This window comes from Ovis canadensis, chromosome 1, assembly GCF_042477335.2.
Source record: "Ovis canadensis isolate MfBH-ARS-UI-01 breed Bighorn chromosome 1, ARS-UI_OviCan_v2, whole genome shotgun sequence".
Lineage (NCBI taxonomy): Eukaryota > Metazoa > Chordata > Mammalia > Artiodactyla > Bovidae > Ovis > Ovis canadensis.
The window spans coordinates 99,926,580-99,944,096 of NC_091245.1; the positions used below are offsets into that span (position 1 = coordinate 99,926,580).

The following is a 17,517-nucleotide window of genomic DNA, read 5'->3' on the forward strand; positions in this document are numbered from 1 at the left end:
ACCAAATCCTTCAGTAACAGAATTAAGTAAAGCAGTCACCCTGATCTTGTTCCTGCTCTTAGGGGGAAAGCATCCAGTCTTACAGCATTAAGTATGGTGTTAGCTGTTGGTTTTTCCTAGATGCCTTTATCAGATTGAGGAATTTTCTTTTATTAATAGTTTCTTAAGTGTTTTTAATCATGAAAGCATGTTTGATTTTGTCACTTCTACATCTATGGAGATGATCATATGGTTTTTCTTTTTTAGTCTGCTAATACAGTAAAATTAATTTTTGAACATTAAACTGACCTCACATTCCTGGAGTAAACCTTACTTGGCCAGGTGTATTATCCTTTTAATGTTTTGTTAGATTTAATTTATTAATGTTTTGTTGAAGAGTTTTTATATCTATATTTATGAAGAATGTCAGAGTGTAGTTTTCTTGTTAATGTCTTTGGTTTAGGTGTCTAACCTTAAAGAATAAGTTGAGAAGTATTTCTTTCTCTTCCAATTAGTAGAAGGGTTTGCATGGACTATTAATATGTTAATAAATTAATGAATATGATATATAATTAAATTCTATAATTGAATGTTAATATATAAATATATTAATAACTTTATTAAATGGAATCATGCGATGTGATCTTTTGTGGTTGGCTTCCTAACATAATGTTTTCAAGGTTTATCTATATCGTAGCCTCTAACTATAAATACTTCATTCCTTTTTATGATCAAATACTATTTATTCCATTATATGGCTATGCCACATTATTAGTTGATGAACATTTGAGTTGCTTTATCGTGACAGTCTTGGCCACTGTAAGTAATGCTGTTGAGCATTCATGTATAAGTCTGCTTGGGGGCTGTGCTGGGGCTTCGTTGCTGTGCAGGCTTTTATCTAGTTGCCGCGAGCAGGGGCTGCTCTGTTGTCGCAGTGCACAGTCTTCTCGTGGCGGTGGCTTCACTTGTTGCAGAGCACAGGCTCTAGGGTGTGTGGGCTCAGTCGTTGCAGCGCATGGACTTAGCTGCCCTGCGGCATTTGGGACCTTCCTGGACTAGGGATCAAAGCTGTGTTTCCTGCATTGGCAGGTGGATTCTCTACCTCTAAGCCATCAGGGAAACCCCATGTATAAGTTTTTATGTGGACATGTGTTTCATTTCTCTTAGGTATATATCTGTAGAAGTAGAATTGCTGGGTTATATGCTTACTATATGTTGAACCTGCTAATAAACTGCCTAACTACCAAGCTGTTTTCCAAAGCATCTGCACCATTTATATTCCTGCCAGCAATGTATGACAGTTGGAATTTCTCCACATCCTCTCCAACACTTATTATCTATCTTTAATTATAGTCATTTTGTTGTTGTTCAGTCGCTGAGTCATTTCCAACTCTGCAACCCCATGGACTGCATGCAGCACGCCAGGCTTCCCTGTCCTTCACTGTCTCCAGTGTGGGCTCAAACTCATGTCCATTGAGTTGATGATGCCATGCAACCATCGTACCCTCTGTTGCCCACTGCTGTTCCTGCCCTCAGCCTTTCCCAGCATAAGGGTCTTTCCCAATAAGTGAGCTCTTCATATCAGATGGCCAGAGTATTGGAACTTCAACTTCAGTATCATTATCCCAATAAATATTCAGGCTTTATTTCCTTTAGGATTAGATTGGTTTGATCTCCTTGCTGTCCGAGGGACTCTGAAGAGTCTTCTCCAACACCACAATTCAAAAGCATCAATTCTTCAGTGCCCAGCTTTCTTTATGGTCCAGCTCTCACATCCATACATGACTATTGGAAAAACCATAGCTTTGACTAGACGGACCTTTGTCAGCAAAGTAATGTCTCTGCTTTTTAATACTCTGTCTAGGTTTGTCATAGCTTTTCTTCCAAGGAGCAAGCATCTTTGAATTTCATGGCAGCAGTCACTGTCTACCGTGATTTTGGAGCCCCCCAAGATAAAGTCTGGTACTGTTTCCATTGTTTGCCCATCTATTTGCCATAAAGTGATGGGACCAGATGCCATCCATGATTTTAGTTTTTTGAATGTTGAGTTTTAAGCCAGCTTTTTCACTATCCTCTTTCACCTTCATCAAGAGGGCCTTTAGTTCCTCTTCACTTTCTGCCATAAGGGTGGTGTCGTCTGCATATCTGAGGTTATTGATATTTCTCCCAGCATCTCGATTCCAGCTTGTGCTTCATCCAGCCCAGCGTTTCTCATGATGTACTCTGCATAGAAGTTAAATAAGCAGGGTAACAATATACAGCCTTGACATACTCCTTTCCCAATTTGGAACCAGTTTGTTGTTCCATGTCCGGTTCTAACGGTTGCTTCTTGACCTACATACAGGTTTCTCCTTACAGGAGGCAGGTCAGGTAGTCTGGTATTCCCATCTCTTGAAGAATTTTCCAGTTTCTTATGATCCATACAGTCAAAGGTTTTAGCATGATCAATGAAGCAGAAGTCGATGTTTTTCTGGAATTCCCTTGCTTTTTCTACGACTCAGTGGATGTTAGCAATTTGATCTCTGATTCTTCTGACTTTTCTAACCCCAGCTTGTACATCTGGAATTTCTTGGTTCATGTGCTATTCATGAACTAGGTTCATGAAACGTATCTTGAAGGATTTTTAGCATTACCTTGCTAGCATATGAAATGAGTGCAACTGTGCGGTAGTTTGAGCATTCTTTGGCATTGCCTTTCTTTGGGATTGTAATGAAACTGACCTTTTCCAGTCCTGTGGCAACTGCTGAGTTTTCCAAATTTGCTGGCATATTGAATGCAGCACTTTAACAGCATTATCTTTTAGGATTTGAAATAACTCAGCTGGAATTCCATCACCTCCACTAGCTTTGTTTGTAGTGATGCTTCCTAAGGCCTACTTGACTTCGTACTCCAGGATGTCTGGCTCTAGGTGAGTGACCACACCATAGTGTTTATCCAGGTCATTAAGATCTTCCTTGTATAGTTCTGTGTATTCTTGCCACCTTTTCTTAATATCTTCTACTTCTGTTAGGTCCATGCCATTTCTGTTTTTTATCGTGCCCATCTTTGCATGAAATGTCCCTTTGATGTCTCTGATTTTCTTGAAGAGATCTCTAGTATTTCCCATTCTATTGTTTTCCTGTTTCTTTGCATTGTTCACTTAAGAAGGCTTTCTTATCTCTCCTTGCTATTCTTTGGAACTCTGCCTTCAATTGGGTATATCTTTCAATATTTTGGTGGATGTGAATTGATATCTCTCATTCTTTTTTTTCCTGATCAATTTGGATAGAAGTTTATCGATTTTATTAAACTTTTCAAAGAACCAGCATCTGGGTTAATTGATTTTTCTCTATTTTTCTGGTTTCTACTTCATTGATTTCTGCTCTGATCTTTATTATTTTTCTTCTGCTGCTTTTTTGGGTGTCTTCTTTTTCTGATTTCTTAAAGAGGAAGCTAAGATCATTGAACTTGAAACTTTATTTAAATATAGGCATTTTAATGCTACAAATTTCTTACTAAGCACTATTTTATTTGTATCTCACACATGCAACTTTTTTGATAGGTTTATATTTATTTTCATTCAGTTCAAAATACTTTCTGATTTCTTCTTTAACTAGTCGGTTATTTAGAAGTACATTATAAAATATTTGGGCATCTTCTGAATATCTTTCTGTAAATACTTTTCTAATTTAATTTCATGTGGTCTGAGAACATATTTTGTATGATTTGAATCTTTTTAAGTCTCTTGAGGCTTGTTTTCTGGCCCAGAATATGGTCAGCCATGGTTAATGTTCTTTGTGCCCTTGAATGGAAAGTGTATTCTACTCTGGTTGGGTGGAATAGCCTACAGGTCTCACTTAGGTCAAGTTGATTGATAATACCGTTAAGTTTTTCTGTACTCTTACTGATTTTCTGATGCTTGTTTATTGAGAGAGGGGTGTTGAAATTTCCACCTATTGTTGTGGATTTGCCTTTTTTAAATTATATCATTTTTTTTCTTCATGTATGTCATGTAGGGTCACTATGTACCCCTTGATAAAATGATTCTTTTATTATTATGAAATGACCCTTTTGGTCTCTGGCAACATTATTTTGCTATGAAGTCTACTTTGTCTGATATTAATATAGACATTCCAGCTTTCTTTTGATTATCATTAGCATAATAAATCTTTTTCCATGCTTGTAGTTTTAACCTATTTGTATCTTTATATTTAAAGTGGGCTTCTTGTAAACTGCTTGCTTTTATATCTAATCTAATGGTCTCTGCCATTTATTTGTCATATTTGGACCAGGAGTCAGCCATCTGCAACCCCTAGGCCAAATCCAGCCACCACCTGCTTTTATTTAAAAAGTTTGATTGGAACACAGCCAGGTCCATTTATCTACACAGTCATATGACCGTGGCAGAGTTTGCCAACCTCTGGTTTAGACCATTTATATGTTTTTTAAACTTTTTTATTTTGTACTGGAGTATAGCCAGTTAACAAACAATATTGTGATAATTTCAGGTGAACAGCAAAAGGACTCAGCCATACATATACATATGTCCATTCTCTCCAAACTCACCTTCCATCCAGGCCACATAATACTGAGTTCCATGTGCTATACAGTAGTAAACCACTTATAGTCAATGTGTTATTGTTATGATTGAGCAACCCTGTTGCTGTATGTTTTTATTTGTTTTGTGTTCTTTTTTCCTTTTGTCTTTCTTCTTTTGGATTAATCGATTGTTTTTCATAATTCCATTTGATCTTTATTGGCTTGTCAGCTATAATAACTCTCCTTGTTGTTTTAGTGATTGCTATTAGAGCTTTCAGAAAACAACCATAGCGAATGACCCTGGAATCACTTGATTCTCTTACCTTGTGTTTTACCAGAATGTTACCTTTCTGGATCCTAATAAATTGAGGTGTATATGTCATAGCCTTATCCTCCTTTACACTCTACAGAAAAGAAAGATAGTGTAGATAGGGACTTTTGTTTGCCAATGTATGAATAGCCAAAATAGATTTCTTATATACGATTTAGATTGAAAGTAGAATTGCACTTTTAGGAATATCCACCTGTAAGAAACACTTGGTGATTCATTATTTTGAATCATTTTTTGAAACTGATTTTTGAGATGCTCTAATGTAAAGGTCTGTGTCTCTGTAGGCAACCATCAATATCGTTTTTGACCGAGTGGGGAAAACTGATCCAGTCACAAGAGGCATTGAAATCACTGTGAATTATCTGGGGATCCAATTTGATGTAAGAATTGTATCAAAATCTTTGTTTGTTATGTTTAGATTCTATGTCCTTACTCTAGGTACTTGTTTCTGCTTTCATTCTTCTCCCTCTCCTATGTTTTGGAATATTCACATGGCAGATTCGTAAAGGGCCTAAAACCATAACTAATGACTGGCGATTATTATTTTCATGGGTAGTGATCATTTCTACAGTTCCTTCTCTTCTCAGTCACAGCTACCACTCTCCAGCTTCTCCCTACCAAATATTCAAATACTTCTGTCTGTGATACTTGATGTTATCTTCAAACATATAACTCACCTTTGATTCCTCTGGTATAAAATTAACTACTAATTAGTGGTTTTGTGTTAGAACTAAAATGATTTCTGCTATAAAAAATTATCTGTATCAATTCATATGGGCTTTGAGCTAAAAATGGTTAACTCACCTGTGCACAAATTTTTTTTTAATCTTCTACCTGTTTTATAATTGGGACAGTCTTGTCCCAATTTAATGCCTTTATTTGTAGAATAGTGTATTTTCCAGGTATTTATATGGCCAGTGATTCTAGCTGCACTTTGGTACTAAAACCAGTGTCACATTCTTAGTCCTTATGAGTGCCATTTAGTTGTTCTGCAATCCTGGCCATAGTTTGTATGATAACCCTCAGATGGACATGCCCCTGGTAGCTGGATAAAATGAAAATACACCTGAGCAAATTGAGCTCCAGTCCTTGAGAAACAACTCAAGGCACACATTTCTTAGATGATAAATCAACAGTATATCCTTTTTCATGTGAAGGAGCATGGTTTCTTTCCTTCATGTAGTATATAAATTATATGGTAAAGCATGCTTCACTCATATTTCATATGTATTTTCCTTTAAAAATTTTTTTACTGGGGTGAATTTTTAGAAATGCCCTTCCTGTCAGTGCTTTCTAGGGCTAGTTTCTGTGTATGTATATGTGTTCCTTCTGTAGCCCATCTACACATCACTCCACATTTCATAAATCTGAATAACATCTCTCAGATGTTGGCAGTACAGCTCCCCTCTGATGCTTTTCAGCCTTGAATCAAGCACAGGGTATCACAGCTGCTTCTCTCTCTGAAGCAATCCAAGAGAAGAAAAAGGTATCATCCTGTGATTCAAATAAAGGTCAACTACTTCCTAGACCATAGCTGAGAATGTCTACATACTTTATTATTATTTAAGTTTTGGGTGATCAGAGAACTGTCATTCACAAATATTAAAAATTATCAGGCTGCTATTTAGTTTCTTTTTAATTCATGCTTTTTACTTGAAGCTATGTTATTGGCTTTGTGTTTCTTCTGATTTATTAGTATTATTTTCATCACTTCACTGCACTTGCTGTCTTCTGTCTTAAGTTTAGGTCTGCTAATTAAGATACCCACTGAAGTCTTCGTATACATGTTTTTATTGCCACTTACTCGCTAATGAAGTTCCCTCTCACAGTTGCATAAGTGATAATAATGTATCATCTTAGCTTTCCCATCTCTCTGAACAGAGATTTAACAAATATTTTTTCTTCCTCTTGCCTTGACAGGTGAAGTTCTGGTCCCAACACATTTCCTTCATTCTGGTCGGAATAATCATAGTCACATCTATCAGAGGACTGCTGATCACTCTTACCAAGGTAGGTTGTATCATGGAGTTGAAAAGTAGTTAATTACATTACATGGCACTGTGAGATAACTGTACCTAATTAAGATTTCTGCCTTCTGAGATCTTAAACAACAACTACAAATTTGTAAAAGACATGCCACAGAATAAAAGAAAAAGTTAGACTAGCACATAAATTGATGATAATGTATTTACATCATACACCAGACAGATAAGTAGTTACCAAAGGCCACAGAATGAGATCACAGTATGTTTCATGCACTGATGTGTCACTAGCATCTGGAACAGAACCTGGCGCATGGTAGACGCTGAGCAGATGGTTGGAATGAATAAATGAGGTAGTGTTTGAGGTGAGACGAATAACTGGGAGAGTTGCTTGTGAAGAGAATATGGAAGTAGGAGAAGCTGAATGTTGGGCAGTTTTCTGATCAGCATAGGAAGGTTTCATGGAACTGGAAGGTAAATTCTCTGGTAGAAGAGGTGGGATTTCAGAATCCAAGAGCTGTTGAAATGAAAGGAGTGAAGAGGGTGGGAGGGGGAAAGGGCTCTGCAAGCATTCAGCACAATTTTAGGAAGAGCTCAGGAGCCCAGAAACAACTACAGGGGCTTGGAGTGGCCTGGTATAATTTGCTTTAATGTTATATAATGATGCTAAAATCATATGTATCACATGGTTTCTGGTAAGTGGGAATCTTTTCACATTATAATACTTAAGCCCACCAACTTACCCATATCAGTTCAGTTCAGTCGCTAATTCCTGTCTGACTCTTTGCAACCCCATGGACTGCAGCATACCAGGTTTCCCTGTCTTTCATTATCTCCTGGAGTTTGCTCAGATTCATGTCCATTGAGTCGGTGATGTCATCCAACCATCTCATTCTCTGTCGCCCCCTTCTCCTGCCCTCAGTCTTGCCCAGCATCAGGGTCTTCTCTAATGAGTCGGCTCTTTGCATCAAGTGGCCAAAGTATTGGAGATTCAGTTTCAGCATCAGTCCTTGCAATGAATATTCAGGAATGATTTCCTTTAGGATTGACTGGTTTGATCTCCTTACAGTCCAAGGGACTCTCAAGCATCTTCTCCAACACCACAGTTCAAAAGCATCCATTCTTCAGTGCTCAGCTTTCTTTATGGTCCAACTCTCATATCCATACATCACTATTGGAAAAACCAAAGCTTTGACTAGATGAACCTTTTTTGGCAAAGTAATGTCTGTGCTTTTTAATTTGCTATCTAGGTTGGTCATAGCTTTTCTTCCTAGGAGGAAGCATCTTTTAATTTCATGGCTGCAGTCACTCTCTGCAGTGATTTTGGATCTGTTTCACTGTTTCTCCATCTATTTGCCATGAAGTGATGGGACTGGATGCCATGACCTTAGTTTTTTGAATGTTGAGTTTTAAGCCAGCTTTTTCACTCTTCTCTTTCACTTTCATCAAGAGACTCTTTAGTTCCTCTTCACTTTCTGCCATAAGGGTGGTGTCATCTACATGTCTGAGGTTATTGATATTTCTCCCAGCAGTCTTGATTCCAGCTTATGCTTCATCCAGCCTGGCATTTTGCTTGATGTACTCTGCATAGAAGTTAAATAAGCAGGGTGACAGTATACAGCCTTGACGTACTTCTTTCCCAATTTGGAACCAGTCTGTTTTTCCATGTCTGCTTCTAACTGTTACTTCTTGACCTGCATACAGATTTCTTAGGAGGCAGGTAGTGTTCTGGGTATTCCCATCTCTTGAAGAATTTTCCAGTTTGGTGTGATCCACACAGTCAAAGGCTTTGGTGTAATCAGTAAATCAGATGTTTTTCTGGAACTCTCTTGCTTTTTCTATGATCTGACAGACGTTGGCAATTTGATCTCTGGTTCCTCTGTGTTTTCTAAATCCAGCTTGAACATCTGGAAATTCACAGTTCACGTATTGTTGAAATCTGGCTAGGAGACTTTTGAGCATTATTTTACTAGCGTGTGAGATGAGTGCAATTGTCCAGTAGTTTGAGCATTCTTTGGCATTGCCTTTCTTTGGGATTGGAATGAAAACTGACCTTTTCCAGTCCTGTGGCCACTGCTGAGTTTTCCAAATTTGCTGGCATATTGAGTGCAGCACTTTAACAGCATCATCTTTCAGAATTTGAAATAGCTCAACTGGGATTCCATCACCTCCACTAGCTTTGTTCACATGATGCTTCCTACAAAGCATCACTAGTAGTGATGCTTCCTACAAAGCATCTTGTCGTGATATTTTCCCATACTTACCCGTATGGGAAAACTATAAGTGGATCCTTTGGGGGCAGTCTGTTTAAATGTCTTATTTATAGCCTTAATCTTATAAACGGTTCTACACAAGATGGTGGCATGGAAAAAAACACTTTTATTTACATGCTACTTAATGTTTTTGACACAGGAATCTAGAAGTACTGTATAATCATCTTTCCTCCCTTTCTTGACAGTTCTTTTATGCCATCTCCAGCAGTAAATCCTCCAATGTCATTGTCCTGCTATTAGCACAGATTATGGTAAGTTTAATGAACTAGCTTTATGTCTAGAGCTGTAAAATACCAGAAATGTTTCATACTTTTTAATATTTTAACTATTTCCTTTGTCTGTCACTGCATTCAAAGTCCCTTCTGGATTCATTTGACCTACAGGGCATGTACTTCGTCTCATCTGTGCTGCTGATCCGAATGAGCATGCCTCTGGAGTACCGCACCATCATCACCGAAGTCCTTGGAGAGCTGCAGTTCAACTTCTATCACCGTTGGTTTGATGTCATCTTCCTGGTCAGTGCTCTCTCCAGCATACTCTTCCTCTATCTGGCCCACAAACAGGCACCAGAGAAGCATATGGCACCTTGAACTCATGCCTATTACAGACTGCTACAAGCCAGTGGTGTCAGAATTTGGATATAAGAGGGAAAAACTGGAGGGGCCAGGGCCTAACATTTTTAAAACAACATAGTGCTGTGGTAGCATATTCTACCTGCAGCTTATGCCTTCGTCCTCAGATGATACTGTAATCATGAGTAGCTTCAGCTTCTCATTTGTATGAGAGAAAGAGAGAAGTAACTCAAGCTAGCACTCAACCAAGAGTACCCTGTTTGGTTTGAGGCTGGTAGAGTGTGCCAGGTGGTGGGGCTAAAAGGAGCCAAGAAGCTAAAGGGAGAAAATACACTGGAATTCTTGGGTAAGAGAAATGTAAGGTAGCTGGTTAAACACTTGAGATTCTGTTTAAATCAAGGATCCCATGGAGGAGGTTATGAGTTTCCCTTGAGATTGACTATCATTAAAATCAGAGATTGTTAACACTTGGGCCTTACTGTCATTCTGTCAGGGATAGCTTGGTATTATTGCTTGTGTGGTCTAAGTCAGCATCCCAGCCCTCCTCCCCATCCCCTTCACCCTTCAAATAACCAAAAGTTCATCTATGCTGGGGAAGGAGTGGTATGCAACTGAAATAGAGTGTACCGAGACAGACTTAAGAGTATGACATTTTTCTTGATTTCCCTTCAGCTTAGTTCAATCCCTGGGTTGGGAAGATCCCCTGGAGAAGGGAAAGGCTACCCACTCCAGTATTCTGGCCTGGAGAATTCCACGGACTGTATAATCCATAGGGTCACAAAGAGTCGGACACGACTGAGCAACTTTCACTTTCACTTTACTAGTATTATTTAAGAGTGAATTACTCTAAATTCAAGTCACTGATGATATTTCATTTTTTCTTTGCATCTGCCATTTGTGGAGTTGTGGGGTAAAACAATGAATAACTTAACTGGAATAGGTCACTTTCCTATCCTAGGGCTCAATGTCTTCATCTGTAATAGGAAGCTTTTGCAAAATTTGTAGGACACTCAGAAATTCAATTTAAGAAAGTCTTGAATTTTATTACCAGGAAGTCTCTCTTTGTTATTGAGATCTTATTCTGAGTTTTGTTGTGTTGGGGGTTTCTAGAGGCAAAATGAAGGTTAAAACATAAAAAGTTTACCAGAAACAAAAGCACTGTTAAGGTTCTATTAGCCAACAGAAAAAATTCAAGCATACTCAAAAGGCATTTTTAATGGCATTTATTTCAGCAACAACATTCTTACAAAAGCATAGTTTTAATAGGCTTATCTGCTCAGATACGTTAATTAGCAGTTCTCACATATACAGATTTATGAATCATCTTTGGTGCTCTGGGAACCTATAGAAGAAATAAGATCAAACAGAGAAGAGTAGTTAAGTTGAAGGTTGGAAGAGATCGCATGAAAAGCATCTGGCTCGTATATTAACTTTTCCTAAGTTGGCCATAAATAAGCTCTTTGCAGTAGCCACCCCTGAGACCGGTGACAGCAGAAGACAATCACATGTGATGAACTGGTTTCCAAGGAGTTCTTCTCAAACAAAGACAGTAAACGGATGTCAGCTCATTCCTTGGGAAAGGATTCCTATTAAATACCCAGAAACAGCTGTCAGCCAAAGCCAGTGCTGGCTCTCATCACATCTCTGTGTCTTCAGAATTGGAAGAAGAATGAGAGGCTGTACTGTGGGCCTGTGCAAAAGAAAACAGAGGATGTGTAAGTGGTAAGAGTGTGAGCTTAAGGAGACGGATGGTCTGTTTTAGATTTGCACCTCTTGAGTCAGGAAGAAGAGTCACTCACTAGAAGCTTGGTGACCAGAATTTTGCACTTGGATTCATTTCCAGCTTGCTGTTCGACCCTGACACATTCCTTTTAATATCTATATATATACATATTTCTTTTCTATAAACTAGCATAGTACAATTGACTTTCTATAGAGTTATTATAGAGTTTTTTTAAAGACATCTAGAATACTTTCTCTGTGAAACAATACAGGATACAAGGTCAATGGCAACATGTATGCTATGGTCTGCATGTTTGTATCTCCCCAAAGTGCAGAGGTTGAAATCCTGTTTCCCAAGGTGATGAGGAGGTGATTAGGTCAGGAGGGCAGAGCTCTCATGACTCAGATTAGGCCTTTATAAGTGGCCTCCCAGAATCCTTAGTTCCTTCTGCCCTGTGAAGGCAAGCCAGAAGTCAGCAGTCTGCAACCCGGAAGAGCACCTTCACTAGACCCTGAATCTGCCAGTGCCGCGATCTTGGGCTTCTGAACCTCCACAACTGTGAGAAATACATGTTTGTTGTTTGTAAGCCACCAAGTCTATGGTATTTTGTTTAGCAGCCCAAACAGACTAAGACAGCTTATATTCATTAAAACTGAGTATTTGCTTTTTAGATTGCCAATATGCAGAAATAATGTAATGAAAAAAAATGTAAAACTTTTATTTAGAGTCTTGGCTTTGTCATACATTTCCTTTATGCACTTGAATAGTTTACTTTCAGACCTCAAGTTCATCTATGAAGAGAAATTGAGACTTGTCAAGGAGTTTATCTAAATGAAATACAAACAGGATAATGTTTATTCTTCCCCAGTAATGAAACTTGAATACTTGCCAGTTATTTTAAAAAGAATATTGTCTCTAACCACCACCGTTCATTCTCATGCTCACCATGAACCAGGCACTGTTCAAAGACTTAAAAGTCTTAATATATCCTGATAACAATCCTACCAATTATCTTTGTTTTATAGGTGGGGAAACTGAGGCACAGAGAATAAATCCATTATTTTCTGTTACCCAAGGCTGGCAAATCACCCAGCCTATTACCCAAGAGTGATAAATGGCAATTCCAGAATTTGTATGTAAATAGTCTGATTTGGGTTCTTCTGGTGTTTTCATTATAATTTTGATAAGTTACTGTCAACTCCATGCTGTGAAAAATAAGTTTATTCTTAAACTACCTCCTCTCAGCCATGGTAACTGAATTTGCTAGTTCTCTTTACACTGTAATTTTCTGGTGTTTTAGGAGACCTGTGGTAAACGTAGATACATGGTGCACTTGTTAAGGACGTTACCATGCTCTGGTTAGTTAGATCACTATAAGCGATGCATCACCACTCACTCGTTCTCGTTCTGCTGTATGTGAGTCTTGCTTTGATTCTTCCAGCCTGCCTTCATCAAGATCCAGGTCGTCATCCAGTGGATCAGCCATGGAGGAAACGATAGGAATTTTCTCAGCCTGAAAATAATCATAGGCCTTCTTTCCACAGACTAACAGTGTGACAGTCTTGCCACTGCTCTGGATTCTGTCCACCACCTTCTCATAGGGCTCATCCAGCATGTTCACTCCATTCACCTCAATGATGACGTCCTCGTCCTCCAGCCCCGCCAGGTCAGCAGGGCCGCCCTCCTGCACCTGTGAGCAGAGTTCTGCGTTACCACTTCCAGGCGGAGACCACAGAGTGTTAGGCTAGCAGTTCTTCAGAGGAGAGGTGAGGGCTTTGAGAATTTATTCTCAGTCATGTTGAGAATACAGACATTTCCCCTTGAGGTACGGAAGTTTAAAATGGTGCCCTAATGCTTTCTGCTTATGAAAGCTACAATTTCACAAGCACTACTCAAAAGAATAGTGTTCACAATGGTTGAATATCCTATTGTGTATCTTTCATACAGTGCTTTCCAGGGTGAAGGCATTAGATTCCATAGGTCCCCCTTCTTCATTCCCAACTTGAGAGCTACAGAGATAGTTTTCTGTCAGTCCCTGCAGGGTGGCATTATGCCAGCCACACAGAAGCAAACAAGTATTACTCCCAGACAAGAGTTATTAGTAGTGACTATCAACTACAGTCATGTCAACTCACTCTGTTTAATTTGAAATGTCTAAAGAGGCACACAAATGTTTCAGAAACAAATGATGTGAACTTTGATGTACTCTTAGCTATCTTAAAGGGTATGAGACCAGTATTTACGTGAACCCAAGTGAGACACTCAGTGTAGGCCTTTGGTGTAATCTTTTTCCTGAGCCATTAGTGAGTGGGAGAAACCGAGGCCCTCCTCACTGTGGCTGTGTTCACTGGGCTGCTGCAACCAGCTCACCATACCTCTTTGACGAATGAGCCTGGCTGACCCCGAACCGCATTTAAGTGAAAGCCATAGCCATCTTCACCTCTAGCCAGCCTGCAGAGTTTAGGCTTATGGTCTCCTACTTCCTCGGTAGCTTCCGGGCTTGAGACCTCCAGAGGAGCAGGAGTAGGAGCTGGAGCCTCCTTGACAGAACCATTAGGCAGCTCTTGGCTTTGATAGTAGAAGAACGGAGAAAAGCCAGCCTTTTGAAAATAAAGTGGAAAAAACATTAATGATAAGTATGAGAATTTACACTTTATTAAATGTGCTGGTTTAATTTATAAGGCATCCTCTATGTTCCACTCCTCTCCCAGATACATCTGGTTGAGAGCTGTAAAATATCTCTACTACCCCAAACAGAAAAGGTATAAAGGAAGATTGAACTTAGTTACAGAATAATGAGCATAAACATGTAAGCAAATGTACATACACATAAAATAAGAGCAGTACAGAATTCTGTACAAGGATCCAAATCTAACAGAACTGCTAGTTTATTCTGATTCCATGATAGTGACCACATCTTCTTTCTAAACAAGAGTAGCAGCAGCACAGGACTTCCCTGATGATACAGTGGATAAGAATCCTTCTGCCAGTGCAGGAGACATGGGTTTGATCCCCGGTCCAGGAAGATCCTGCCTGCCTCAGGGCAACTAAACCCGTTCATCACAACTACTCAAGTCTGTGCTCTCTTGAGTCTGCAAGCTGCAGCTACTGAAGCCCGTGTGCTACAGCCTGTGCTCCACAACAAGAGAGGCCACCACAGTGAGAAGCCCGCACACCACAACCCAGCACAACCTAAAGTTAAAAAAATGTTAAAGAGTAGCACCAGCACAGAATCTCCTACTTACCCAATTCAGTGAACCTCAGATCTTACAATGCTATACTTGCAAATCTTCCCACATTTCTTTCTCTTTAAAATGTGGGAAACTGTCAGAATGACTCATCACATGCAAAAATACTTCTGCTATCACTACAGATCAACTGTATCTGACAGTAGCAGCTAATCTTGAGGCAGGGCAGTGATGAGTCTTTACTCATTCTTCATTCAAATATTTGGGTGTCTGGTATGTGCCAAGAACTGGTCTAGGTGTTTGTTTTATTCACTGATATATATATATCAAAGATCCAACCATCATGCACCTACCCACCTATGGAACTTACTCTAGGAGAGAAGAGGGAGGAAGAGAATGGAGACAGGCATCTTTTTAGATCCAATTTCTCTCATATTAATCAAAACATTAAAATTATAGTTAAGTCATTGGAGGCATTGGAAAGGACTTGGGACTTCCCAGGTGGTGCTAGTGATAGAGAACCTGCCTGCTTGTACAGGAGACACAGAAGAAGCAGGCTTGATCCCTCGGTTGGGAAGATGCCCTGGAGAAGGAAATGGCAACTCACTCATTTTCTTGACTGGAAGATACCATGGACAGAAGATCCTGGCAGGTTACAGTCCATGGGGTTGCAAAGAGTCGGATGCAACTCAGCAAGCACATAAAGGAGCATGCATGAAGAGGACTTGATGCCTGAATTCCCTTTACAGCAGCTACTGTAGTGACCTTCTGACTTCTGTTTGATTTTTTCCTCCATCTGGGAGCTTCCCACTCTGCAAAGTTTTTTCCTGGTACCTTTGGTTGTCTTTAAGCCAAAAGCTAGCTCCTTATGCCTTCTCTATTTGGTGAAGCTGTGCCCCGTAGGACACCTCAAAAATAAGTCTATTTCCCACATGTAATAGCCTTTCAAATTCGTGTGTGTGTGTGTGTGTGTGTGTGTGTGTGTGTGTGTGTTATTTGTGTTAAATCCATTTATCTGTCAATGGACACTTGGGTTGGTTCCATCTTTTGGCTCTTGTGACTTGATTTGTGGCCTGGCACATGGTCTATTCTGAGGACTATCCCATGTGCACTTGAGAAGAATGTGTATTCCACTGTTGGGTAGAGTGTTCTGTGTATGACTATTAGATCTAGCTGGTTTGCATTGTTCAAGTCCTCTAGTTCCTTACTTCTGTCTGGTTGTTCTGTCCAGTATTGAGAATGGGCTATTGAAGTCTCCAGCTATCATTGTAGAATTGTACTTCTCTTCCATCTCATCAGCTTTTGCTTTTGTATCTCCCCAGCTCTAACAATGTATAATTGACAGTTACAGTCGCATATGTTTGAGGTGTGCACATCATGATCCGCTAGACATATACATTGTGCAGTGATTACCACAATCAAGTTAATTAACACAGATCCGTTACCTTACATAGCTACCATTTAGCCTTTTAAATTCTTGACAATGTTTTCCTTTCTTCCCCCAAACCTATGGTTATTCAAACTAAATATTCACATAATGTCTTACAAAACCTATTCCCTGGTTACCTTTCTTGACACTGGCCTAAAGTGAGGTTGCCAGGACTGGGCTCATTGTTGATTTACTCATATAACACTTAAGAACTACCCTTTGCCATAGATACACCTACCTTACAATGAAGGAAACAGGCACAGGGAGGGTTATTTACCCAAAATTACATTACTGGTAATTTCAGGTATAGTCTGATCAACTCAGAACAGTAATACTATCATCTTCAAAAGCCAAGTGTCAATTAATGTAACTTTAAATTGAGTTTTTTGGGTAGGGGCAGATACTTAGAGTGTCATCAAGTTTTCTGTACTTTTTTCTATAGTCATCAGTTCAGACCTCACCATTTGGTATTTATACAATTTACTTTTAAGTTAGTTTAGTACTTGAAATATATTCCTGATTAAACTTCAAACTTACTAGTTTTTATTCTTCTATCTTGACTATTCTTCTATCTTGATATTTTAAATACTAGTCTCTAGTAATTATCCATCAACACGTTAAGTCATCTGTATGATTTAAGTATATTAAATATGTTTTCCATGTCTCCATCCACATTTAATAATATGCTAGCTTAGGAACAAACAGCATGCTGTTAGAGTCTGTTCGGGTTGACATTTGGTCCAGTATCAAGTACTCTTAGGTATGGTTGTTCCACTAGCTAAAAACCCATTAATTTTTCTATCATCCAGTTCACTCGTTAGTCTTCTTTACACAAATGTCTTGAAATATCTATTCAAAATGTGCTGGGAGAGAGTATGGCATAATTAAAACTTGCTTTCAAATACTGACTTCAGTCTTTGCTAAAATGAGTGAGTTTAGCCAATCACTTAGTCTCTCTAAGCTTCAGGATTTTTTAATCTGAAGGAGGCTAATTCTACCACCCATAATATTCCTCCCTCTATATCATTTATATGCCTTTGGATGCTTCTATTGTATATCACATAGAACAAGTTCATCTTGGTTCATTTTTGTGACCAACACCCAACAAGGCAGATGATACTTTAGAAGGCCCCTGAATGTCTGCTAAGCTAGAGTGAACCTCAGTTCTTGTGATCAAAGTGTTATTTAAAAAAAACTTTAAAATATGTAGACAATAGCTATTGTGACTAAGAGATAAAAGGAAATAAGGTTAGTTTGACACAGCTTGGTCTTGGTGAATCTGTGTTTCTACTCCCTTGCTAAGGGTTTATAAACTAGTCCATGTGGACTTCCCTTCTGGCTCAGATGGGAAAGCATCTGCCTATAATGCAGTAGACCCAGGTTCAATCCCTGGGTCGGGAAGATCCCCTGGAGAAGGAAATGGCACCCCACTCCAGTACTCTTGCCTGGAAAATCCCATGGATGGAGGAGACTGGTGGGCTACAGTCCATGGCGTCGCAGAGTCGGGGCACTACTGAGCGAC

General features: G+C 39.2%; 2 protein-coding genes across 7 annotated transcripts in view; one reads left to right on the forward strand and one right to left on the reverse strand.

The window, feature by feature from the left end:
* The window catches only part of GPR89A (G protein-coupled receptor 89A), a 46,407-nt gene extending 36,285 nt beyond the window's left edge, over nt 1–10,122 (forward strand). For both annotated transcript variants that reach the window (XM_069602711.1, XM_069602722.1), the window contains 4 exons: nt 5,113–5,208; nt 6,749–6,838; nt 9,269–9,334; nt 9,467–10,122. In XM_069602711.1, coding sequence (XP_069458812.1) covers nt 5,113–5,208; nt 6,749–6,838; nt 9,269–9,334; nt 9,467–9,673 — 459 coding nt within the window. In that variant the 3' untranslated portion in view covers nt 9,674–10,122. The remainder of the gene's footprint in view (nt 1–5,112; nt 5,209–6,748; nt 6,839–9,268; nt 9,335–9,466) is intronic.
* Nucleotides 10,123–10,863: 741 nt separating this feature from the next.
* Nucleotides 10,864–17,517, reverse strand: part of PDZK1 (PDZ domain containing 1) — a 55,659-nt gene continuing 49,005 nt past the window's right edge. For all 5 annotated transcript variants that reach the window (XM_069602671.1, XM_069602695.1, XM_069602679.1 and 2 more), the window contains 3 exons: nt 13,754–13,978; nt 12,775–13,068; nt 10,864–11,345 (listed from right to left, as the gene is read on the reverse strand). In XM_069602671.1, coding sequence (XP_069458772.1) covers nt 11,292–11,345; nt 12,775–13,068; nt 13,754–13,978 — 573 coding nt within the window. In that variant the 3' untranslated portion in view covers nt 10,864–11,291. The remainder of the gene's footprint in view (nt 11,346–12,774; nt 13,069–13,753; nt 13,979–17,517) is intronic.